This window comes from Pistacia vera, unplaced genomic scaffold, assembly GCF_008641045.1.
Source record: "Pistacia vera cultivar Batoury unplaced genomic scaffold, PisVer_v2 Contig663, whole genome shotgun sequence".
NCBI lineage: Eukaryota > Viridiplantae > Streptophyta > Magnoliopsida > Sapindales > Anacardiaceae > Pistacia > Pistacia vera.
Window position 1 is genome coordinate 852,180 of NW_022196516.1, and position 25,270 is coordinate 877,449.

The following is a 25,270-nucleotide window of genomic DNA, read 5'->3' on the forward strand; positions in this document are numbered from 1 at the left end:
TGTGAAGCCAATTGTTTCACTAACATTCAGCCGTTAATATGATCCAAGATTCAAACGCATGTGATCTGTCGAATGCTTGCTTTGTGGAAGATAAGGGGTAGCAACCTGCCCCTGTCCCCCACCTCTTCATCTCAATAATCCATGGCAATGCATCAACGTAAGAGACTTATTTGTCACTTGACGAATAAGCTATTAGATTAATTAACCAAGACTGGGCCACATCAACGTAAGAGATTGATGATTGGTCTTTTCTTCACTTGGTAACTATAGTCAATTTCTGGCCCCTCTTACAGAAATTTGATTCTTTCAAGGTACATGTTTGATGATAGTCAACTATTAAATTGATCTGAGTCTCGGACTTTGTTTTATTAGTTGATAGGTTTTTTAATCAACGTGGCAAACTAAGTCTATTATTATCAAATTAATAAAATGCTTTGGCTTAAACATACAAAAGTACAAAAAATATTTGTTGACCAATTTTAAGAATAATCCCAACTCAAATCCTGCCAATGGCTTCAGGGTTCCTTCGCAAGTTAAAGACCAAAATCGTGAAAAATATTCAGCCTTCTGAGTCGCCCCAAAAATATTCCACTAATGCAGAGCATTTTCCATTTCGTGCGGCGTGGGCCAATGTGAGAGACTGACCGCGGAAAAGGACTTGACCTTTGAGGAGAAGCAACAATAGGGAGAATAAAAACAGAGTTAAAAGTCTTAAAGATGCCTACTCAACTCAAGAAAAAGCACACTAAACTTTTCCTTTTTTTTTTTTCCTTCTTTTTTTTTTTTTTTTTTTTGGTAACTGTACAAGCAAAGATGCCCATTTCAGCGCTGTTAAGAAAATACTGTCACTCACCTTTTAAATTTGCAAGAAAAGAAAGAACTTTAAATAATATAGAAATACAATCATCATGCTATACAGATCTGGGAATAATATACTAGAGACATACTATGCAAAATTTCTATCATGAACAAAGCTTGGGTAAGGATCTGGCATTGCTATGGCTTGAGGCTTTTGACTTCATGAGTTTTGTCATCTGAGTTTGCATTTTTCGACAAACTTTCTCCAGTTCCATCACCCTCCATTGCATTCCTTGCAAATGTGCTCTGAGCTTCTCATTGTCGACTGAAACATCAAGCATCCCAGCATAGAGAACAACTTGTTCATTGGATTCATCTTTCTTACCCTTGCTTCCCGTCTCAGTGAAGCTACAAGGTGAATCAGTACAGGATCTAGTATTGTCTGTGCTCTTAAGCAAGTTTTTGAGCTTGAATTGCTGAGAGATGAGAGCCTGGACTGCAGCTTTTGATGGAAATTTAGCATTCTGAGAGAGGTGCAAGCAAGCTTCGGCTGAAAGCTTCTCATAATTAAGAGAACAACATATCTTTATCTTCTCTTCTTCCACCAATCCTGCATGCACCTATTTAAACAAGAGTCAACCCAAATGCACTGATTATGATAGGAATCTGAAAATGGGGTTAAGTCGTTTAAGCTTTTAAAATATTCAACTTGAATTTTATAGTTAGTGTTAAATATCAAATTGAAATTCAAAAGAACATACAAGAGAATGATCCACAATGCCAGAAAAAAAAAAAAAAAACGAAAGCTAGAGAAATTCCAAAAGGAAATTTAGTGAGATCATTGTACCTCAAAATACATGTCTACAGCGTGGTACATTTCATCGTAAGAGTCCCTTGAAGAATCTGGCAGTGCCATAGCAAGAGCAAGGAACTTTGAAGGTTTTAAGCAAGGATCTGGAGCTACTTCTGCCATATACAAATCCATCAAGCTAGCAACTTTCTGCAGTGAAGACAAAGATGCTTGACAACCTCCTCTATGCAGAAATGCTTTCAAGAACCTAAGAACAAGATTCACATCATATAAGTAATTCGTCCCATTTGGAGATGGAATAAGTAAATTATCTAGTGTGGCTTGGTCCATCAGATAGCCTATCATACTCTCTAACTTGCTCCGAACACCTTTTTTAATGTTTAAACTCAAAACAACTCGAAGAATACCAAATAAACTCTTGCACGAAACAGAGCTCCTATCAAGAGTATAAAGCAAATCAATGACAATTTCTAAAATTTTGCTCTTCTCTTCCATTGTGGCAGTATAGAACTTAGACTTCTGATAATAAAAGAGGAACCTACTTATGATGACTTGATCAATTTTTCGTCCAACCATGGATTTTATGACCAATTCAACCAAACTAGGACCCAAAACTATAAGATCTTCAAACCACCAGGTTACTCGAGAGAAGCTGTTCTTCAAACTCTCAGTGCTTCTAGTGTCACAGGAGAAGCGAAAACCGGAGCTGTCTGGGGAAGAACTAGATGCACAAGGACTTGCTTCACTGGTCAAAGCCAGCCTCCCGACCAGAGAACCTAGGCATTTTTCAAGTATACCTGAAGAATTTGCAATTGGAAGAAACTCTTGGCACTGCTTCAAAGAACCCAAAAGCTCAGACCATGTCCAGTAGTTAATCTCTTCAAGTGATTTCTCTGTTTGTTCCAGTAAATTGGGTTTTTCTAATGTAGATTTCTTCATCTCCATGAATTGTGCAGCACAATGTAGGAGGGAAATATTGGAAGGAGTTATATCAATTTTGCCATTGTTGTAGCAAAACCTTAAAATAAGCTCAAAACTCTCTGTCCCCCCTGGAAAATCATGGAATATCAGTTTGAGATTTCTCTTAGTGTCGATCGATTTACCAAATAGTTTGCTTAATCTACCAGAATACAGAGCAACAATTTTCTGCAGATAGCCAAGAGAAAAAGAAGAGTTAGATATTTAAGAATTAATTGACAAATAGAGATTTCAATAATACAACTTAATTCTTGAACAAACAAATACTAACACCTTTTCGTGGTGGAAAAATAAGACAATTCTCAGTCACATTTCTAGTAGAATTTTAGTGCCGACACATAAAACCACCAAGAGAATGAACTTAAAAGTTAAATATTGATTTAAAAGAACGAACTCATTGAATTAGACAAAATAAAGAAAGGAAAAATGAAGAAGAAATGAACAGTAACAACTGCAAAAGAGGGAGACAGGTCGTTATGGACAATAAATTGTGGAATGGTAATTAAACAAAACGAATCTGCTATTCATACCAGCAAAGAAGGGTAAAATTGATGTGAAATGAAAGCAACTTTTAGTCCTTCACAAAAGATGTGAATAGAGCCAATGACGGTATGAACATTTAAGCCTCATAACAACAGCAATAAATGGAAGAAAAGAACACGAAAAAGGCCTTGTCAATCACCTCGCGAAAATTGTGATGACAATAGTAGCCAGAGGAGAAGAACAAAAGTCAGTGGATGAAACCTTTGCCCCACCTCGCTGCAATGTAGGTGCAAATTTAATGGTAGAGGGTACAGGTTACAAATTCATAAATAATGGAAAAATTGAATGGAAAAATAACAGAAAAAAAAAATTACATGAAAATGAGAATTTAACACAAAGGAGCACAAGGAAAACATATTAGAGACCAGGAAACTCAATTAAGATGCAAAGCAAATCAACTACTTACTACCAAAAGAAAAAAATTTACCTTGTTCACCATGAAAGTCTCTTCCCCATTGATATCCACTTCAAGATCACAGCAAACTGCCATGACTCTAAATAAAAACAAACCAAAAACTAACCCACCTCAAATAAGAATCTTTTTTATTTTTTATTTTTTTTTGGAAACCTGTATTCAAAAGGAAGAAAATTTAACAACCCAACAGAGACAGAGATGTGATGGGGGAGGTGGAGTGGGAAGTGAGAAGGAGCACAAAGGTCAGAGGGTGAAAGTCATATTCTGAGATGAGGAAGAAGACAAACACAAAGTGCTTCTGGGTTTTTGCAAATGGTTGAGAACACAATCAACCGGTATGCAGAAGCAATGTGGTGGTTCTCAACTGAGATACAAAGACAAGACTCAAGCTAGCAACAAGGTGTATAAAGACAGAAAAGAGATATATTATAATACAGCCATATATTTATAAACAGTTGTTGTGTGACCTCTTAACCTATACCTGACATTCTTTGCTAAAATATATTTCTTTGGTTAGAATATTGTTTCTCATATGTTAGGTTATAGAAAATAATAAACAAATGTGATTTTCTTGGAGGAGACACTAAGCTTAGGACTGAAGCTTTTTTGCTGGCTTTCTTCTTTGTTATTCCATTTTCATCGCTGCAACTCTCTGTAATTGTGCACCCACCACCTCTTTCATTTATTTATTTTTCTCTTTTTTTTTCTTTAAAAAAAAGATTTATGTGTCATTCTTTTTTCTCTTATCTGTCCTGATGAATCTGGATGATAATGAGATGAATTGACCATTTTGACCCTTTTGTTCCTGAGGCTTGCTTTGGACCACACTTTAATGGCCTCCCACAAGTGGGTCCCACTGGAGGATCAACGACATATCATGTACCCCTTTTTAATTTATTTACTCGTTTGTTCCCAGATTTTCTTGTTCTTTTGAGATGCAGAGTTATTGAAGATCTTAAATAGACGGCTCTGATTAGCATTTGGATGATTTGATGGACCCTATTAAACTTAGACGGGTTATCGGTATATATCCCTTGCCTTGCCACGCAACTCACTTGTGTAGAAGCAAAGACTAGAGATGTTAAATGGGTTGAATTTGTTATGTATTAGTAAATTACTTGGTTAAATATGAAATAATTTAATTTTTAAAATATTGATAAAATATGTATGATATAATTTAATATACTTATTTGTTTTAACATACGTGATAAAATGATCCATTTAATATATTTAAGGAAGATAAAATAATAAGTTTTGAAGTTTTAGAATAATTTTTATACATCATCTTTCCTTTCTAGCGGGTCAAATGGTCATATGATTGATGATTTATATTTTTTTTAAACAATGATACTATATTATCTAAAATATAAAATTTAGGTTTTTTAATTATATAAAAAATATGTGCGATATGTCTGTTGGTACAGAATTTTGCACTAAACAGTGAGATCCGATCAATCTTACTAGAATCGGAATCGATGTGTACGTGATTAGTGATAATCGACGATGAATATGAATGAAATGAACTAAAAACAAGAGATTTTTAAAGTGGTTCGGCCAGGTTAACAACCTACGTCCACTGTGTTTTTGTATTTGCTGTGAGAGCTTACAATGCAATTCTTATCTGAAATTCGTGATCCCCTCCTCACTGTTTGAGAGAGGTTTATATACAAGATTTGTACAAAGGAAGCAACGAAATTCAGGGGATTAGAACTTATTTGAATAATAATTCTAATATCCTCGCGATTGACACTGTGATTGCACAATGATCACCGTTGATCCAGTCATTCCTGCAATATCTGGGATCTGAAATAATTTGGAGATTGATTGAATGATTCCTTGAATTGTTCGCGACTAATTTATGTTGGGTCGAGCTATAGCTCAACGAACTTATACTGAGTCGATCAATCATAGTTGTCGAGTTTATTTTGGATTGAGCTATATCTTTGAGTTGCCCCGAGCTTGATGGAAAACCACACACAACAATGTCAAATTATCTATAAATCTTGAAAAGAATCAGACATGATAACTTAAATCATTGAATCGGTTATACCAAATATAAATACAAAATCCGAGTGAAAGTAACTTTGATTTTGTGCGAGTAGAAACACCTCAGATTTTCGCTGGAGGTACATGCATGCACATGAAGATCGAGAAACGGAAGTCACGTGACGTGACTGATTGCCAAGTTCTTATACCTAGCTAGAATTACACTGTATGCTCTACGGTTTCACTTTAACAATTCTGACTTCTGACAAGTACAACGCACCCTCTGACTAAAGATAGTGCCTCGTCAACTTTCTGGGCCTTATGGAGAATGAAAGGGTATTTTTGACACTTTAATTTAAATATTAAACTCCACTGTCTTTATTCTTTACAACACCATGATGATGATTCATCAAAGGATGAAATCTTTATAATCATTAACCAATCATCTCCTTTGTTCCAAAAGCCAACCTCTCAACGGTACCGTTTTGTGTGTTTTTTGGTCTCTCTCGTGATTCAAGTACCAGTATCGAAAACCTCTATTTCTTAAAAGAAGTTCCTCAGGTACGTTAGTCCGGGGACGTGCTTTATATTTGTTAAAGTTTTGTGTAAAATCAGAGGCCCAAGAACCCATTTTGTTATTGTCTTTTGGCCGCACCCACCCATAGTATAGTGTGTTGTAAAGACACTTTGGTATCAGAAAGTTTGTAAATGGTAAACACTCACTTTTCTGTTAGTGAATTTCGTCAGCTAAAGGATGATACGGTAAGTTCATATTTAGTCAGAAGAAAAAAACGCAAACAAGGGGTGGACGTTTTCAAAACCATAAAATTTTTGGTCGGCTGTAGGGAAATGGCTGGGGAAACACTCACCAAATACTTAGCCCATTTCATGCCAATCTGTTCAAAAGCAATTGAGTATGCACCATTTGCATCAATTTTTGGTCGTTGACAACAAGGAAATTGTTAGAGTCATGAAAGTGACTCTATTTTGTTGATAAAAAAATCTCATATGTAATTGAATTGAAGTTATATTGAGACAATTAAGAGAAATTATGAATTTATGTATAAAAATCATATTTTGAGTTTTTCTTACTAATTTAGCATATTTGGGATGAATTTAGAAATTGTTTAAGTTGATATTAGGTTGTGGTTTATGGATTAGGGGTGATTTATGCTATTCAGGGGGTAAAATGTCATGTTTCAAAGGGCTGATTTTGTCATGTTTCAATCATGTAGGGACCATATGAAAATTTGTCATATTTTGTATAAAAGTGCAGTGCAAAGACGCAAATTGGGTGGCTGCCGCCCACCAAACCTTTCACCTTCTACGATCAAGCTCTAACGAGCTTCTTCGGCGACGTTTCGTCTCCCTCGTGCACAGCTCATCATCATCCCGTCAACACCACCGTGAGAAACATCACCGCCACCGTGACGTTCCATCTTCCAGCCGCGACTCTTGGCATTCCAGACGTGATTTCGGCATTTTTCGATGACGATTGGGCTCCCCAGGACCTGATCTTCCTTCCCCACGGCCGGATCTAGCACTTCCAAGCTTCAGTTGCCGCAAAGACCGCCGGAATCCGCCAAATAGCCGCCGCGCCTCTTCATCTTCCAGCCCAGATCTTGCTCATTTCCGGTGACTTTTCACCTCCTTAGGACCTGATCTGAACTCCCCATCACCAGAGCTTTCCATCGGTACCTTCGGATCCCATTTCCGCCACCATTTTTCGGAAGACCCGTTGGAAAATTAACGTTTTTCGGCGAGTGCGCCTATTTGTATTCTGGGCTGTCCGTTGGTCGTTTTCGCCCCTTTTTTGCATCATATCGCTATCGATTACTTCCTCTCCGCCATGATCAGCTTTGTTTCCACCGTTTCAGTCTCCGCCATCACCACCATGAGCGGCTGAGTTCCCAGTTGTCTGTTACGGTGTAGGCAAGATCGAGATTGACTCCATTGATCTCCTTATCAACTCTCGACTAGTTGGATGAGCCCGAATGTTGGACATTTGGTTAAGTTTCTTGTATTCAGATTATATTTGTTTTCGTTTCAGTTTGTTTGCGATGCTTTAATATTATTCTGATGCTCGACGTGTTGAATTGATAATGTCCATTGAGAACCTTTATTGATATATAACTTTTCGCATAATTGAATGTCGATTTGAGATTATTGAATGTTGATTATGACTTTAAATTGCTTCGGTACCGATTGCAATCAAGTTGTAGTAGCGTTTAATATCATTTCTACTAGGAATGCATTTGTTGTGTAATTATTTAATTGGATGATCCAGGTTGATAGGTTGTACTTGTTAACGTTGTACCAACCAGTGGTGTTTAAGGGTTTAGCGTTTTTCGGTTAGTCGATGATAGTCTTTAACCAATCGATCTGTAACTAAGACGACGGGGAGACATGATAGATTATACCTAGATTGTCGGAAGCCATATTATTTATTTGCCTAGCCTTGTAGGTTTAGGAAATTGAAGAGCGAGGAGAGGAATTGTGAGAGTTGGTCTTGAGTCAAACCGAACCCGTAGCGGCAACGCTTTTAATATTGTGTTTTAGTTAGCAATTTATTTGATGTTTTTAGTTTCCTGCAATTAATTAGTTTCCTTAGTTTTAATCAATCATTTTGCCAATTTCTGTTTCGTTAACTCAAATAATACATTTGGTCATTAGTCTTGCTCTCTGTGGATTCGACCCTACTTACCGCTAACTACGGTATTTAGGTTTAATTTTGTGACCGTGATGACCGATTCAACAAAAATGGCCAAGGAAACACTCACCAAATACTTAATCCATGTCATGCCAATTTGTTCAAAAGTAACTGAGTATGCAGCATTTATATCAATTTGGGTATACTTTACCATCATGGTCAATGCCAAAGCCATCAAACAATAAATCACAATAATCATAGACATTGAACCAACCAAACCAATCGGTATATCCCTTGCAGGACGCTAAGTCTCTTTAGCCATAGTTGCCACCATGTCAAAACCAGTATAAGACCAATAAACGACAGCTACAGCTTCAAGAAACCCCTTTGCACTGAAGGGTGAAAATTGACACTAAATGTGAACTCTTGCCATGAACAAACCCAACAACAATAACAAACACAATCACACAAGCAGTGAAATGGTTGGGGAAATCAAGGTGAGAGAGACATGGGTTTTAGAGAAGGTGATGTGGGGATTCAGATGGGAGTGAGGGCGGCGTCCATCAGCTCTAGAATCCAGCTAGTTCTGGCTTGATCCGGTTGTCGCTAGGGTGAAGATGTGTCACGGGAAAGAGGAAATTCCGGCCAAAAATGGGTCAGTTCTGGCTGGGGATCGAGGAGGATGGTGATGGGAGGTGAGATCAACTGAAAAGGTGAAGGAAAAAAGAAAAAAAGCTGGCAAGAATGGCGGCAACGACTTTGAAGAAGAAAGGTGGAAGATGGAGAGTTGAGAGAAGAAATATGGTTTTAACTGAAGAAGAAAAAGATGAAATGACATAATCACCATTTATTTGTTTTTGAATTACTATCTTACCCTTTTACAATTAAATTTAACGAACAAATATTAACAGAAAGTATGTGTTTGTCATATCCAAATTTTTTGGTACCAAATTGTCTTTATGATAAACTATGGGTGGGTGCATGTGATTCGGCCTTGTCTTTTTCCTTTTTTAGGGCCTTATATAAGTTCAAAATTTAAACCTTCTTTCCAATAATGTTTTTCAAATCCAGATATAAATCTTTACAAATGATGTCATCTAGATACGCTGATTTTATGATATATGATAATTAAATTTGTGGGATCACCATTTCTTAACTTTATCTGTAAATAATTTCTAAAGCTTCTAACCAAGAATCGTCTTTTCTAGTTTTTGGTCTGGGATTTAATTGATTCAATCTAGTTTCAAATTTAAAATTCTTCACTCCTCTCTCTAATTCTTTTTACTTCTTTTCAAATTTTGAGGTAAAACTAAAAGACAAATTTAATACCATAACTACGCATAATGAAAGCGCTTAAATTATTTGGAAACTGTAACCATCTTACTATTTTCACATTAATTTTAAAATAAAGAATAATAAGAGTACGTCGACCTTGCAACTTTAAAAAACTTTTTACTTTCTGAATGCAATTTTGATGGCAGGATAATCATGTGGTAGTCATGATAAAAAGAAGAATGAAATGTTAATGTGGTATTGGCTATTAATTAACCATAAATTATCTAACCACCAATCTGTAGTGCTAAACGTTAATGGTTTGGCTTGCCTGTGTCAGAGTATTCATAAAAGATTGTTCATCCTCTCCGGCGGAAGATTGACCAAGCTAAGCTATTGTAATCAAAAACTTAAAGAGGACTGAATTACTTTATAGAATTAATCTAAAAAATCTAGAAAATTAGATGGGTAGGTCCCACCGGGAGTCGAACCCAGGTCGCTGGATTCAAAGTCCAGAGTGCTAACCACTACACCATGGAACCAGTTACTCAAGTGCAGTAAAATTACTTAATCATTTCTTCTTTCAGTCTGCTATCGCATCCGCCACTATTGTGGTTGGCTACTTTTCTGAATGTAAGTTCAGGTGTTGAACTTGAACATGTTTGTATGATAACATCATATATATATTAGGGTGTTGGGTACTAGATAGTAAGAAATGTGTCAGCTGTGGACTCAAGATTACATTCTATACTTGGTGTTTCGACATCCGATATTAGCTGTACATATTGAGCATGAAGGCGACTGTTCATAAACGAATCACTGAGAATATATATTGTGGTCCTAATTGCGATCTCCCAGCCTACTTCGTTTGCAATAATTGAAGCCTTGCAATTAGCTTCAACATCGATATGCGCTGAGTCATCAAAAGAAAGAACAAGTCCTAGTTGAGACAATTATCGAAACTAGTAAGAGAGAAATACATAAACGATTAGGTATTTTTCATCAAGGAGGATTGAAAGTCTCTTTCATACCAATCACCATAGGGTGGTCGAATGATCAACTAAAACTCTCAGATGTATTACTCAAGAGATCATGAGTTCGATTCACTTCGACCTATAATAGAGGTGGTCACTGGAGACTTACCCGGTCATTAACTTCAAGACATTCAGGATTAAACTGAAGATTAATTCGAAGATTAGTTAAGGTACGCGTAAGTTAGCTCGAACACCTTGATTAACAAAGAAAAAAAAGTCACTTCCATACCCGGACTAATTAATTAAATATCTCCCTTCATTACTTGAGATACGTTAACTCGAGAATACATAAAATGTTAGATCTAATTAATTGAGTTGATAATTAGATGACATCAATCATTTATGAGAGATGTGCAATTTAATTAACCCTTTTGAGTTAATTCGATCGACTCTGTCTTGGTATATATTTAGTGCCAGTAATTTTATCAACCTAGTTGGAACAAAATATCAGCTTCATTCATACACTTTGACTTATATTTTATAAAATTCAAAGTAATCTTCAGTTTTCTTCGGTTATTATATGGGGCAAATTTTAATTGAAGTTACATTAAAAATATGCACATTAGAGACCAAAGTCAACTAAATTAAAGTTAAATTGGACATTCCACTTCTAGATCTGATGTTACAAAGTGAGCAAAAGCTAATTTGAATAGAAATACTGCTCAGAAAAAAAGATATTGAAAATATCTAGTGCATGATTAGAAACTACTGAGAACTGGTTAGGAAAGCGCAAGCTATCTAGTTGGCTACTTTGGAAGGTCTTGAAAGAAAAGCAAGTAGAGATGGGAAACAAAGTGATGGAGGTTTTTGTCTGGTATAGGAAGACAACATGTGCATTTTCTCTTTGCCTTTCATGTGAACATAGCGAAAGATAGCTCGCTTGGATACAAAGGTGGCATGATGAAGTTGTACCCAAAAAATCTGCCGCTTTTCTTTCTGTCTCATGCCCATTTTGCAGCCTGTTGACAAAGAGAAAAAAAAGCAAACCCCATTTTGTCACTGCCTTCATCGTCATGGACCACTTAAGAGAAACAAGCCAATCTCTCATGCATGGTAGGGTCTCCTCAACCCACTTAAGTCCACACCCATTTAATCCTCCAACCCACTTGGGACCCAAGCTGTGGCAAACACTGAGTTGTGACCCTTCCATGTGAGCACCAACATACCCTCTTCTCTCTTCATCCCCCAACCACTAGCATGTTCATCTAGCAAGAACTTAACGTCCCTAACAGTCTCTTCACTAAATGGAATACTGAAAAACCCTACATTCTTCACCCTCTGACACATTTTTGCCCCAGATTCTAACCTCTCTATCCTTTGAAACCCTTCAAAACTTATAATGTTTTCAATCTTGTGTCCAATATCTGATTCATACTCTAGCCTTTGGTAACTATCCTTAGGCAAAAAAGTTTCTAAGGCATCAAAGGGAATCCATAGGTAATTGAAGCAGGTAGTGATCCTTGAAGTTAGACTAGGTGCACTTAAATCAGAATCCTCATCAACCACAATTATGATACAAGGGTTAAGCCCTTTAATTATATCTAGGAAAGTGTCTCGCAAAGAAGCATCTTGATGAGCACTTCCCATTGTTTCATCGGACAAATATCGTAGCCAATTTTGGCAGTTTACCACCAAAACTTCATCATCCCTAAGGTTCAATATAGAAGGAGTCAAATGGCTTAATACTGATTCAAAATAAAAGCTAGAGGAGTCCTTACAAGAAGATGTGTCGACATCGATTATGTTAAATTCGAAGGGGACATCCCTAAACTTGGCGAAATTCCCCAAACGGAGGCCAACTTCTTCAGTTGATACATTAAGCAAGGGAGGGACTAGTGGCCTACAAGAAGGCACCGTGATTCTGAGTGAAGGAGGGCCTTCGGGCCTTTTAGCCAAGGCATCTATGAGAGTAGGCCACTGCATACAGTGAGTAATGCTAAAGTCTAATATGTGAACTCTTGGACACCCTTGAATTGCCTTGAAAATGGCACTATTTGATGCACAGAAGCCAAAACGGTGCCAAGGGATTAGATCAACATACCCGGCTAGCTCAGTGACGCTCATAAGCCTTCTGTGAATTGTACTGCTACTATTGAAACTCATCGTGGTAGGGCAAACACTGGATGCCCTAGAGATGAGTGCCCTTAAAAAACATGAGGTGAGCCTTTGGTTTGGATCACCGACTGAAGAAGCGACATTATTGAGCACCCACATCACTTGCTGTGCCAAAGTGACGTCGTTACTTTCTAAGGCACTAGCACAGTGAAGCAGAAGCTTCTCTATACATGCTCCATCCAGGCTACCAAGACACCCTCTAAGTGCTCCTGGAATAGAATTTGGAGTGGCGTTGAAGAGACGGGGGTTGTGCAGAGGAATGGACGTAGTGTTTGGTCTTACTTCAGTTTTCATGGATTGAGGTGTTGTTGCTTTAATGTGCATGGAAGGATTTGATGTGTTTAGAGGGAAAAAATGAGGGGTAATGATGCAGAGAAAAGCTTTGTGTGTTGTTTGTTTGAAACGACTTGTTGTGGATATGGGTGGATGGGATTGAGTTGCTAGGGTTTTTATCTAGTTATAGATGTGAGCTTCCAGGTTTAGGAAATATGAGGTCTTGGCTGCTGGAATTTAGGCATAGCTTTTGTGTTATAAATTTGTTAGTTTGTGGAGGAAGGAGCAAACAGAGGCTGAGAGGAGATAGAGTTGAGAACTAGTTATATTACATGCTACCTGAACCATATATATAGGGGGAGAAGTCTTTGTTGAGCGATTATCTATATAGGATGAAGCCAAAATTAAACATTAAATGAAGCCTGAGTTTGCATTATAATGACGAGGCTTCCTGGGTTAGTAGAAATGTTCTATTTAGTTAGTTTTCAGGCTTTTGGTTTTCTTTTTTTTTTTTTAATTTCCCAAACTGAGTCAGAATTGAATTAACTTATCTTAGTGGTAATAAAATTAATTATTCAGTTACAATATATAATAAATGGCTGAACACCCTTGAAACTTTATAACCCGGCCTATTAGAACAAGTAGTGACAGAAGCTAAACTTGATCTCAAATCACTTAGATGCAAGAATAAGGTTAATTTATCTTCATATTGATATTATATATATAAATATTAATGTAAATAGTTGTCTGTAGTTAAGTGTATATGCATGGATGTTACATAATAATATATGTAAAAAAAATAAACATATTATGGCTCTATAACAATGAGGTTGATAAAATATTTTTGCTAGTCATTTTGTGAATGAAGATTCTGGTGAAAAAGATTTGTGTGACTTAACTCAAAATAGAGCTAATTAAGTAATTAACAAAGGGAAAGATCCCGGTCGTGACAACCGATGCCTAGTTATTTACCACTACTGAAACTATCATTACTGACTGACTATTGTAAGATCCGGTCTTTAGATTGGCATGGATGGAGCTTTTCTAAGCAATTTTGGCTGATTACTAATCCATTAATTCTCTCACTCCTGTTCTAGATAAGTGATTATGGTGAGCAAGCGTGATGAACAGAAGGTAACGGGTACGTTAAGGAAGCTGTCTTAGCCGGCCATTTTTTTGTCGAATTTGAGCTCAAGAAATGCCATTATCAGACAAATTCACTAATCATTCACCTTAATTAATCTAATTTGTTCATTGAGTTTAGTGATTGATGGCTACCTTTCATTCCCATCCTTCCACATACATGATATGTATATGATATCAACTTGGTTGCTTGTGCCATATGATGCCACAACTAAAGACAAATTAGACCCCTTCCCCACGAGGACGAATTTGTATATTTCACTAGAATGTCACTCCTTTTAATTGCTTTAACACCATTGCTTATTTCCCCTATTATATTTATTTAAAAACTATAATTAAACATGTTTTATTTTAATGGTTATTATTAATTTAATTATTATTCATTAAAAAAAAATANTATATAAATATTAATGTAAATAGTTGTCTGTAGTTAAGTGTATATGCATGGATGTTACATAATAATATATGTAAAAAAAATAAACATATTATGGCTCTATAACAATGAGGTTGATAAAATATTTTTGCTAGTCATTTTGTGAATGAAGATTCTGGTGAAAAAGATTTGTGTGACTTAACTCAAAATAGAGCTAATTAAGTAATTAACAAAGGGAAAGATCCCGGTCGTGACAACCGATGCCTAGTTATTTACCACTACTGAAACTATCATTACTGACTGACTATTGTAAGATCCGGTCTTTAGATTGGCATGGATGGAGCTTTTCTAAGCAATTTTGGCTGATTACTAATCCATTAATTCTCTCACTCCTGTTCTAGATAAGTGATTATGGTGAGCAAGCGTGATGAACAGAAGGTAACGGGTACGTTAAGGAAGCTGTCTTAGCCGGCCATTTTTTTGTCGAATTTGAGCTCAAGAAATGCCATTATCAGACAAATTCACTAATCATTCACCTTAATTAATCTAATTTGTTCATTGAGTTTAGTGATTGATGGCTACCTTTCATTCCCATCCTTCCACATACATGATATGTATATGATATCAACTTGGTTGCTTGTGCCATATGATGCCACAACTAAAGACAAATTAGACCCCTTCCCCACGAGGACGAATTTGTATATTTCACTAGAATGTCACTCCTTTTAATTGCTTTAACACCATTGCTTATTTCCCCTATTATATTTATTTAAAAACTATAATTAAACATGTTTTATTTTAATGGTTATTATTAATTTAATTATTATTCATTAAAAAAAATAATAGTAATAATTGAATGGTTATGGTTATGGTTATGGTTAATACGCTAATAATATTATGTGGATTGTAGGTGATTTAAACTAGTATATATATGCTTCCTCTCCATGTTTCAAATGTAAGTGAATCATAGAAAGAAGATAAATATATAAGCTTCTCAATTTTGTATTGATTATAAGAAATAAACATAATTATAAAATTTATTTTTCAGCAAAATTATCTATTTAAATCTTGATTCTTTTCGTCAATTTTAGGAATAGAATTATGTGAACTTACACTTACACTTACACTTACCCTTGAGAGAGATATTGGAGTACCAAATTATGTACGAGATGCGGCTCTTGTATATATATCACATTAATATTCACCAATAAGATCCATTCTATCAAAAATCTTCTTAATTATTCAAACTAAACTATTGTTGTTTACTTGTATTTGAGTTTTCGTGAATGATTTACTTTCAACATAACTAAAGATAAATTTTGTTTAATTAATTTTTTTATTATTTGGAATTAATGAAGAATCCTATCCAGTATATATCAAACCCAGGATATGCTAATATAATATATGCATAAAAGTTTTATATTTCTGCACAAAAACAAAGAAGGACTCTGAAGAGATGAAAACACTAGCTCTCGCTAGCAGTGACCTTTCACAAAACGAATCTATGTAAGAGACGATTCCTGCATGAATGGTAAGAGACAACTTGCACATTATAACTTAGTTTTTTGCTTTATACTGGATTCCTGAAGAAAAAGTAGAAGCAGAAAACTTTGGACCAGCTATAATTTTGATTTGAAGCTTCATGAGTCTCTTTAACATTTCCACTGGTTGAATAATTTGCTGTTTCCTGCAGAGTTGTGATTTTGCTACTCGTGGAGATATGTCCCTGTCACTTCACCAAGACAATCCAACGAAATCTTTTGATTTCGATGTCACATTCCTTTAAACGTTAAAGAAAGCTTCTACTTTTTACTGTTTTCGTGCTCAAGTCTTGTCTCCATGATTCATACAAGATATGTAGTGTACATACGGTTTCAGATTATTACAAATACAGCTATTAATTCACCTAATCGGCAGTTATGTACATCTTAAAGAATAATTTAGCAAATGATAAAATGAATACAAGCTTCAGCTCAATGGTAAATCTGGGAACTATTGATTATTAACACAGAAAATAAAATAAATCTTTTATGAAAAAGGTCATATCCTTTTCTCATACTCTCTAAACAGATTAATTTCTAGTTTTATCAGTAATCATAAGATTCTTTCAAGTGTAAATTGGAAACTGGTAAACAATTGCCTTATCGAGGATTCAAAACATTCAGCCAAGTGAAAGGATTAGGGTTATGTATTGACCTTTTGATAAAATATGATAGCAAATCAAAATGTTACGCCCTAATTCATGCATGCTCTATTCCAAACAGATGGGAAGTACGAAAAGAACAAGAGCCAAAACCCTTGAATTCTCTTTTGTTTTGTTGTGGCAAAACTAGAGGAGATATATATGGTTGGATAATTTGTGCATCATTTTGGGTTATTAGATATTTGAGCAGGACAATGACGGTCCACGTGAAACTACAAGAGGTTGAAGTCAATTTAAAAGAAGAAATCGTAATTAGCATTGTGATTTTCACCCAAAACTCTCAATCCCTTTGTCGTTGATGAAATATTAATGGAGAGAGACAAATGACTGTACTTAATCATGCTCTCCTTTCATACTAATCATATATAATTCGTCTTATACATGACTTTTACAATAATATCTTGGGGACTTGTTCCAATCATTTTTGTAGCCGGAAAATCTCCTCCTTTTTTTTCTGTTTTTCTCATCCTCGATTATCTGCTGTGAAGTACCATGTGGTCTATACTTAAATAAAACAAAGGCTAGAGTCCAACATTCAGTAGTTCGAGGAAACTTCATAATTATCAGAATTGACATACCATAAACAAATTATAATAAATTGATCTTAGGTGGCTTTGATTGAACTGGAAATTATCTGGAAAAGAAAAATCAGATGCTACAGAAAGTATATGGCTTCAGCTTTTATAAATTTGAGCTCTTTCTGGAATTTTATTAAAATTTGCTTGGTCATAATCGGGGATAGAACAAAGGGGTTATATGGGCCTGGTACCTGAGGCCCAATACTGGCCCGTTCCAATTACATAAAAAATGCTTCTCAGTTACTTTCTAGCCAGAGCCCACAGGAAAGGCTGGAAGTTCATTAAACTCTTAATCACATGATTATTGAATTCCTCATTTACTTGTAACATGCCTTAGTAATTCTTGTTTTTGTAATTATATAACGATAATAAAGTCTATTACAGATATGTTTAATCAGTTGAATAAATCGGAAGAATATAATAATTTATTCAGTTGTTTAAGGATCTTCTAAGAAACTTTGACCCTGTTTCTCTTTTGCAACTTTGCTTTTTGAAGTGGATAAGATAAACTAAACAAAAGCAAAATCGATATTATTATTCTAAATGAAGAATAATCCTAGTTAATTCCCATGAACGCTAGTGGCTTTCCATGTCCACCCAAAAACAACATTTCTAGACTGACATAAGACCTAGCATTCGTAACATTTAGTTCAGCAAATCAAATTTACCTGAGGATGATACCAATCAAGAGTTAGTCATTAGAGTTGGGACCACTGGAAGAGGGATTGTCTCATTAATTCCCATCTTCTCTGGCATGTTCAAAAAACATACTAACGTTGGGATCAGAAGGCCACCTTCATCCACCGACTTGTCAGAAGAAAGATATGGTGGAGACTGTATTATGATTTGTTAGTGATGAGATTTCCTCTGATAAGTGGGAAGAAGCCACATCTATGCGATGAAGAAAATAGAAAATTAAATAAATGTGTCAGTACACAGTAGCTAGCAACTTTATGAGGTGGAGATGCATTGGTATTTCTCTCTTACTGTATACTGTATATATCCATTGTACATCAGCAGTATTTGTAATGTACAAATATTTATCTTGATTCATTCAAATAGAAGGGCCCCAACGATGGATCCAACTAATAGAGTTGATACAAATACAAGTGCTTGCCATAATTATTGTGGGCCGGGTTGTGTTTTTTCTTAAGAACAAATACTGGAATCCTGGAGTATGCAATTCACGAATTTAATGTGTACATTTCACGTGAGATAATGGGCAGGTTCATTTCATTGCACAAAGATGTCAAAAGGAATATTTATAAAAAATTAAGAGTTACATAATGTTGATAATTTGGTATAAAGTTAAAGATAGAGTCCCTCTCAAAATATATGCTTTACACATTGAAGATAAGATTGAAATGTCATAATTAAGATGGGAATATATATATCATTTCCCTATATATATATATATATATATGCAAGAAATGATATATCCTCCACTGCAACTTCACTTTAGGTGAGGTGGACATCTTGCCTAAGACAACCACAGAAGAAGCTTCAGATCCAAATTCCAATGCACAAACTTGAAATGAATCACACGCCATATCTTTCCCATTGAATTATGTTTATGTAATTCATAACATACTATATTGCCGGAATATTAACCGGTCAATTTTGTTAGTTTTTCAACGTTGTATTATAATTGATACTTATTTATGCGTTAAAGTCAACCCAATTGCCAAGAAAATATGAGTACCAACTAACCACTCCCCCCGTAGTTTATTTATATGGAAGAAATTAATTTAATTACCCTGATAATAGTAATATAACTCTCACATACCCAATTCTTATCTATATTAATTAGTTTATCTACCTCCACATCACTCTACCCGCTCCTACAATTAAGTTAATGAAATTCTGAGTGAGGTCAACCTTAATTCTTGAATGAAACATAGTTGTATTATACAAGACAGTTGGTCACACATGGCCATTTGACATATAAAATAGACATGACACCTAACACCCGCGTCAGTTACATTAACTGCGATTTGATGCAAATCTATGGCCACGCACGGTTGTTTAATTCGTAGGTCATATATGACATTCGGTATTTTCTACTAAAAATAATTACTTGATACATACAAGGACTAGAATTGAGATTGCAGAGTTGTTTACCAATTAGAGCCAAATCTTTACTCACAGACACAGTCTTATGTAAAAATCTTGACCAATGCTAAATAGGAAGTAGAAACACGTATGCACCAATGCTTGAAGGAAAGACTCTTGGATTTATCAAATTAATTAATGATTTTTTTGTTAATTATTAAAAATCCTTAAAATTCAATACTTTCCTTTTTCCAACAAATTACAGATAAGATAATGACAACCCAGAATCCCCACTCCTACTGTATTAATACACAATCACGCAAACCTCAACTTCTTCAACAATACGCACGTAAACTACCAAATATTCACACAAAAGCTTTGCGTTTTGTTGACTTATTGCAATGAAGTTCTTCTTTTCTAATTTGGGTTCGTGTTATCGCCCCTCCGGGCTACCACCAGCGGATGCATCAGCCACCACCACCACCCGGATGGCGTTAGGAGGGGCTGGTGATGCTCATCTTCATGGGCCATATAATTCAAAGCGAATTAAGAAAGCGACATCTAGGTCTTCCGCGCCTCATTGGAGACCGGCGCTCTCGGTGATATCAGAAGACGGGGTTGTTACAGTGTTTGAGACTGATGAGAGAAAGGCTCAGTCTGAAAAGAAATTGTCCAGTAAAAGTAAATCAGCTGCTAAGACTCGCTGTTTCAGGAGTAAAGATGCGTATGAGTATGACTCCAGGTATTATTTCAGTGTTCAAGATTTTACTAGATTAGTCTCCGACTCTTTCAGTGTGATGTTATAATAGAGTAATTTAATTATTTTTTTGGTTGTTTTCAGGAAAAGCTCTATGCCGATGATATTACCAGCGTTCTCGCCGACGCCGTTTATGTTCTGAATCTTGTGACAGTACATGATCCAATTCTTGCATATATTATGTAGAATTTTCTATCTTTGTGTCACTATGGCTTTGTTCTGCAGTTGATAATGATGTATATATACCAGAGAAATAAAACCAAATACAGTTTTGTCCCAATCTTTATTTTCCTCTTATTCCTCTCTGCGACAGAATCCATACCCTTTCATTATGACTTCATTACCTATATGGTCATCCCTGACTTGGTAAATAAATTTAGGGATGAAAAATATATTAACATAGGTATCACTTATTACATAAAAATGCATAATCAAAATTTGAAATTGAGTTTGAATACCGGATATGAAGTTGTAATTCTTAATCTATATATATATCCAATAAGGTTTCATCAAATGCCAGGTCATTACATGATATCATAAATGGCATCATGATTCTTCATTTTTTTTTTTTTTTTTTATCATCAAGTCAATTTGCGCGTACCTTAATTATTCTCTCCGAATCTTGAAAGTATCGATCAGGTAAGAATTTCAATGACTACCCCTATTAGTGTCTCGGAGGACTCCTATTCAAGAGCTTATTAAATTCTTTTCACTCTTTTATCATCAAGCCACCTAATGGTGGTTCATGATCCTTCATTTTATAAGAAACTTTATTTTTCAATCGTCTGTTACTTAAATCTGTTCGTAAAAGCTGTTTCAAGGCATTTTTTTTCTATTTTATCCGGTAAATAAGTTGGGCAAAGCGAGCGAAGATGAGGGAACTCAGGGAAGATTAGACATACATACCCTTGGAGGGTGGCCTTGGTTTTGGGGCCATATCACGGTAATGTAATCACAATCCCCTTCTCACTACCATTAGTATAGAACAAATTCTTCTTCTGCCCGGCTCCAAATATTCAACCGAAACTTTCAAATGGTATTATATTTGTCAAAATTTTCAGGTACACGGATAGAAGTATAATAATATGCTTGGGTGGTGGAGACAGAAAGATAAAAGAATAGAAAATTTGAGATACATAAAAACGAACATTAAGCCATCTCTTACACAAAGCACTTCATCCGAGTCATAATACTATTCATAATAATTAATGAATTTACTATTGTACAGTTCTGAGGCACTGCTGGGGAGACTTGATCCTGCTAAAGGATGCTTTTATTTATGAGCCCTACTGATGCTTGAATCTCCACTGACAAGCATAAATCAAAACACACAATCATCCATGACCACATTTTCAAATCAATAACCACTTATGTGATGCCTTGCCGTCGGAGCTGACTTAAGTTCTCGGGTATCTGTCAGGCGTGAAAAGGGTGTCTGGTTATTATGCCCAGGTAGCCCTCTTTGAGTAGAATGTCCTTCATGTGTTTTGGGATCAGAGACTGACTTTGAGAATGCTTGGGCAAGATCCAATGCAGAAACTACTTTCCCATGGTTGATTCCTGAAGCATCATCTGAAGACAGTTTTGGTTCTTCAACAGTCTTCCGCCAAGTCTCAGGTACAGGTTTTAGATCTCGTTGCTGCTGATCAGTGTCCCTACTACCCCACCTGCTCTCAATTCTTCGGTTCCTTCCTTGATTATCATTTTTCTCTCGTCCTGTCTGTTGTTCTTTCCTATCCAAATTCCTCTCTGTCCTCTTTTCATGAACATGATTCTCAGTATTTGGATTGCGTTGAGTGGAGGAAATCAATCTCTCTGATGTTGCTTCATTCCTCAGAGAGTCAACTCTTCATGTACAAAAATTGAACATCATATTTAGCAGCCAACACATTAGAACTGCTATTCTCATAAAACATAATATCTACAGACATATGAATGGTCCAAATGAAAGCCAATAGATTTCTCGACTGAAGTGCATACATGATCCTTGAGTTTGACAATCAAATTATGATAAGAAATAAAGGAACCATATGAAATGGCAAGCACTATCTTGTTGATGGTGAAACTCATCTGGAGCATGCTCTTATGAAATTATAGAACTGAACCAATACCATTGGATATTGGGGATGGTAACCATGGCAAATTGAATAATGTCACATGCAACGTGAAATACATAAGGATATAAGGTGTAATGCAAACAAAATGGAGAATATACCGGTTAAGCGCAGGACCCAGGTCAAGGTTACCACTAGCAGTCTCATCTATGCCTCGCTCCTTGAGAACCTGAGGAAGGCCATACAACATTATCAATCTGAATAAGATATAAGTGCCTTTCCGGAACATAAAATGAATCACTCACTTCCTAAACCAAGTCTGATCTAAAACACACTATACAATTTGACAGATAACTAATAACAAGATCAATTAGCACAAAATAGCCAAATTGGCAGAAAAAAGATACCACATGAACCCACAACAAGACCAACAAATTAATCATTATACAAACATACCAATTCCCGTGGACGAGCACCACCGAATACTATTTGCCTGCAACAGTAACAGAAGGCATTAGCGCTGGCATTTTTCTCAGCTAAGAAGAGATACAAAAACAGTAACATCCAATATATGCCACTCAAGCAAAATACAAACCCTTCCAATTTCACTTGAGCAAAGTCTTAATGAAATCTCCAACAACAACCTTTAAATAAAAATATCAATGAATTCTCACAATTTGCAATCTTTAAAAACTCTACAAGGCACATTTATTGCCATAAAATTTCATATAAATAATACAATATCCCATCACTATTATCCAAATAGTATGCATGGAAGCAACCTGTCCTAAATCAAGCAATGTTCTCCAATAGACTAATAAGTTCTGTATACTCAAAGAACACAGTATTCTCAATCTCCAACATAGTCCAGCTACTAAACTCCTGCTTGTTTCATCACTCTTGCTTTTACAGGAAGTTCAACAGTTAATTTAAGCACTAATTATTTGAACAAAGCTGTCTACTTCAAATCTAAGCATTGACTCCTTGTTGCAATTTGTTTCCAGAGACACAGATAATAAGAAAGAAAATCAAGATCAAGTTACAAAATTCACTAACCTTTCTTTTTCAAATCTTTCATCAGATTGGTCAAGAGGCTGTGAACGAGGCTTCAAATTCAATTTGGGTCTCTCAATCATTAGACTTCCCCCATCAGCAACAGTCGAACCGGGTTTTGGAGAATCTGAATTTCTGTACGGTTCATTGAAAGATTCAACCTTGCTGGTGAGTGCTGGCTGCTGATAACCCTGAAATATGACAAATGAATATCACTAGTTTCATTACAATTTCAGAAAAAAAGTATAAGTTCAAAACATAATCCCCAAACCCACCAAGGAAAAGCATTCTACCTGTCTATAATTGTATGCTGATGCATCCAGAGGTCCAGATCTTGGAAGTAGCTTTAACTTAGGCCTATCTGATTTTTCTAGGGGTGGAGCTGCTGACAACAAAGACTCCCCACTAGTAGCTCCAGTCCGAACCTCTTGTATATAAGTTTTGGGCAATTCCCTTAACCCACCCTTAGTTCCATCTTCAACTATCTGACCTGCCACAACTTGACTTCCCTGTGAAGTACCATTCTTGGCCCTCTCACTAATTACATCCACAACACCAGACACATTATTGTTATTGTCGCTTGAATTAAGTAAATGTGGCAGAAGTTGGCCAGGTTTCTTAGACTGCCACATTCCAGAAGAAACTTTCTCAAGTGCACTGGCTTGAGCAATTTTTGATAAAGCATCAGGTCCATTCAGTACAGATGGCTTCACTATTTCTTCAACAGCCATGAGATCCTTTCTCACACCCCAAGCATTTGGTTGAGAATTGTTAACTCCTAGATCATTATTAGTACTTGGAAAGTTCAAATTATTAATACCCTGACCACTATTGCTAATTGGAGTCGGTGAATTTACTGTGAAATGATTCCCTCCTCCCACTCTCAGTGGAGATGAATTAGTAACTGAACTCGGAGATGAGACTGATCTATCAGATGTCCTCACAGATGACACATAGTCTAGCTTCATTTCATATTGAATCGAGGGCATATTGCGAACACTATCATCTCTAATTGCACGATTTGGAGCCACTGCACTATTCATGGGCTTGCGTTCATCCTCATCGAAGTTTTGACCGATGGGTGCAGGGTGAGACAGAAATGATGCTTTCTCACCAAAATTACGGGCTGTACCAGATGATTTGGGTCTTGGACGAAGATCAGATTTCACCAGATTGTTTCCCCAATTTGTTGACATGTTACGCTCTGAACCAGAGCTCACCACACTGAATCAACCAACCAAGCAAGTAAACCACTTAGAACCAATTTAAGCTTTTTTTTTTTTTTTAAAGAAAAAATCAAGGTCAAATAATCTGAGCATAGAACATAAATAATCAGAAATATTATAAGATTGAAATATAGTGACAAAGTGAATTTAATGATTTGTAATTCGATGAATAAAATAGAACAGCGATCACGCACAAAACCTATGAACTAAAAGGCAAGTGTGTTAAACATCTAAATCATTAAATACTAATAATAATAACAAAAACACTATCGACTTCAAATCCATGATCAACAGGAAAAAGAAAATCGCATGCAAAGAGAGAAAGCTAGTTAATCGTATAAACAACGTGAACATACAGTCCAGGTGCAGATGGCAAAGGAAGATCAGAGGGAATGGAACCGCCGTGAAAGTCCTTCAAGGACATAGTTGATAAAGTTTTCTTCTTAGACATTCTTTCTCTTTTCTCTCAAGCTTTGCTGACTCAACAAGACTGGAGGTAGAGGGAGGGATTAGACTTTTAGAAGAGGAGAAACGACGCCGTAAAATTAGACAGAGAATCACAAACGGTTCGCTGACAGAACCTCTCACTCATGAATTTGTACTCGATACAGATTTCGTATCATTTTCCCATGTTGCCCTTGTGTTTTTACTCTGGTCGTCTAAGCCATTGGTGCTGTGTACTTGTTTCCACGCGCGGTTAAAGAGAGTGTTTCACGGCCCAGTCGTATGTTTTCAGGCTTAACTTTCCCTTTCAAGTTCGTCTAAAGCACTGATTCATCCACGCATTCTGAAAAGTGACAATTTAGACCTTAATCTTTTTAATAAGTGACATTTATCCTCTTTTTAGTATCATACACTAATGAAATATGTATTCTAATACAAGATATTAAGTAATAATATTTGTTGATATAGAAATCTGCACCAACCAGAAAATTTTGATCGATCTTGACAGGATC

The 25,270-nt window shown here is 36.0% G+C and overlaps 4 protein-coding genes and 1 non-coding gene across 7 annotated transcripts; 1 reads left to right on the forward strand and 4 right to left on the reverse strand.

The window, feature by feature from the left end:
* Positions 1–437: 437 nt before the first annotated feature.
* On the reverse strand, positions 438–4,182 carry LOC116112503 (BTB/POZ domain-containing protein At3g22104). Of its 3 annotated transcripts, none has more exons than XM_031398634.1 (4): positions 3,558–4,182; positions 1,646–2,755; positions 948–1,418; positions 438–681 (listed from the first exon to the last, which is right to left on the reverse strand). In XM_031398634.1, the coding sequence occupies exons 1-3, from the start codon at positions 3,618–3,620 to the stop codon at positions 963–965; spliced, it is 1,629 nt and encodes a 542-aa protein (XP_031254494.1). In that variant the 5' UTR covers positions 3,621–4,182; the 3' UTR covers positions 438–681; positions 948–962. The 3 variants fall into 3 exon arrangements, with proteins under 3 accessions (XP_031254494.1, XP_031254495.1, XP_031254493.1); XM_031398635.1 differs by lacking the exons at positions 438–681; positions 3,558–4,182 and adding exons at positions 3,118–3,164; positions 3,270–3,339 and having other exon boundaries at positions 862–1,418; XM_031398633.1 differs by lacking the exon at positions 438–681 and having other exon boundaries at positions 862–1,418.
* Positions 4,183–9,923: 5,741 nt separating this feature from the next.
* Positions 9,924–9,995, reverse strand: TRNAQ-UUG. Its single transcript has one exon. It is a non-coding gene; the product is annotated as a tRNA-Gln (tRNA).
* A 1,092-nt stretch (positions 9,996–11,087) lies between these two features.
* Positions 11,088–13,181, reverse strand: LOC116112549 (scarecrow-like protein 32). The gene has a single exon (XM_031398672.1). It carries the CDS (start codon positions 12,924–12,926, stop codon positions 11,577–11,579), a length of 1,350 nt encoding a protein of 449 aa, XP_031254532.1. The 5' UTR covers positions 12,927–13,181; the 3' UTR covers positions 11,088–11,576.
* A 6,354-nt stretch (positions 13,182–19,535) lies between these two features.
* LOC116112580 lies at positions 19,536–20,295 on the forward strand. Its single transcript, XM_031398706.1, has 2 exons — positions 19,536–19,966; positions 20,066–20,295. The coding sequence occupies exons 1-2, from the start codon at positions 19,626–19,628 to the stop codon at positions 20,121–20,123; spliced, it is 399 nt and encodes a 132-aa protein (XP_031254566.1). The 5' UTR covers positions 19,536–19,625; the 3' UTR covers positions 20,124–20,295.
* A 797-nt stretch (positions 20,296–21,092) lies between these two features.
* LOC116112511 lies at positions 21,093–24,920 on the reverse strand. Its single transcript, XM_031398644.1, has 6 exons — positions 24,671–24,920; positions 23,382–24,312; positions 23,092–23,279; positions 22,492–22,528; positions 22,197–22,264; positions 21,093–21,828 (listed from the first exon to the last, which is right to left on the reverse strand). Exons 1-6 carry the CDS (start codon positions 24,763–24,765, stop codon positions 21,339–21,341), a joined length of 1,809 nt encoding a protein of 602 aa, XP_031254504.1. The 5' UTR covers positions 24,766–24,920; the 3' UTR covers positions 21,093–21,338.
* Between the last annotated feature and the right edge of the window lie 350 nt (positions 24,921–25,270).

Coding starts and splice junctions, on each gene's coding strand:
- LOC116112503 (XM_031398634.1), bottom strand. CDS start 3,620: ATGGCAGTTTGCTGTGATCTTGAAGTGGATATCAATGGGGAAGAGACT. Junction 2,756..3,557: donor AGACTTTCATGGTGAACAAG/GTAAATTTTTTT, acceptor GGCTATCTGCAG/AAAATTGTTGCTCTGTATTC. Junction 1,419..1,645: donor CTGTAGACATGTATTTTGAG/GTACAATGATCT, acceptor TTGTTTAAATAG/GTGCATGCAGGATTGGTGGA.
- LOC116112549 (XM_031398672.1), bottom strand. CDS start 12,926: ATGCACATTAAAGCAACAACACCTCAATCCATGAAAACTGAAGTAAGA.
- LOC116112580 (XM_031398706.1), top strand. CDS start 19,626: ATGAAGTTCTTCTTTTCTAATTTGGGTTCGTGTTATCGCCCCTCCGGG. Junction 19,967..20,065: donor GCGTATGAGTATGACTCCAG/GTATTATTTCAG, acceptor GGTTGTTTTCAG/GAAAAGCTCTATGCCGATGA.
- LOC116112511 (XM_031398644.1), bottom strand. CDS start 24,765: ATGTCTAAGAAGAAAACTTTATCAACTATGTCCTTGAAGGACTTTCAC. Junction 22,529..23,091: donor GAAAGATTTGAAAAAGAAAG/GTTAGTGAATTT, acceptor TTACTGTTGCAG/GCAAATAGTATTCGGTGGTG. Junction 22,265..22,491: donor GTGCTCGTCCACGGGAATTG/GTATGTTTGTAT, acceptor GGCCTTCCTCAG/GTTCTCAAGGAGCGAGGCAT.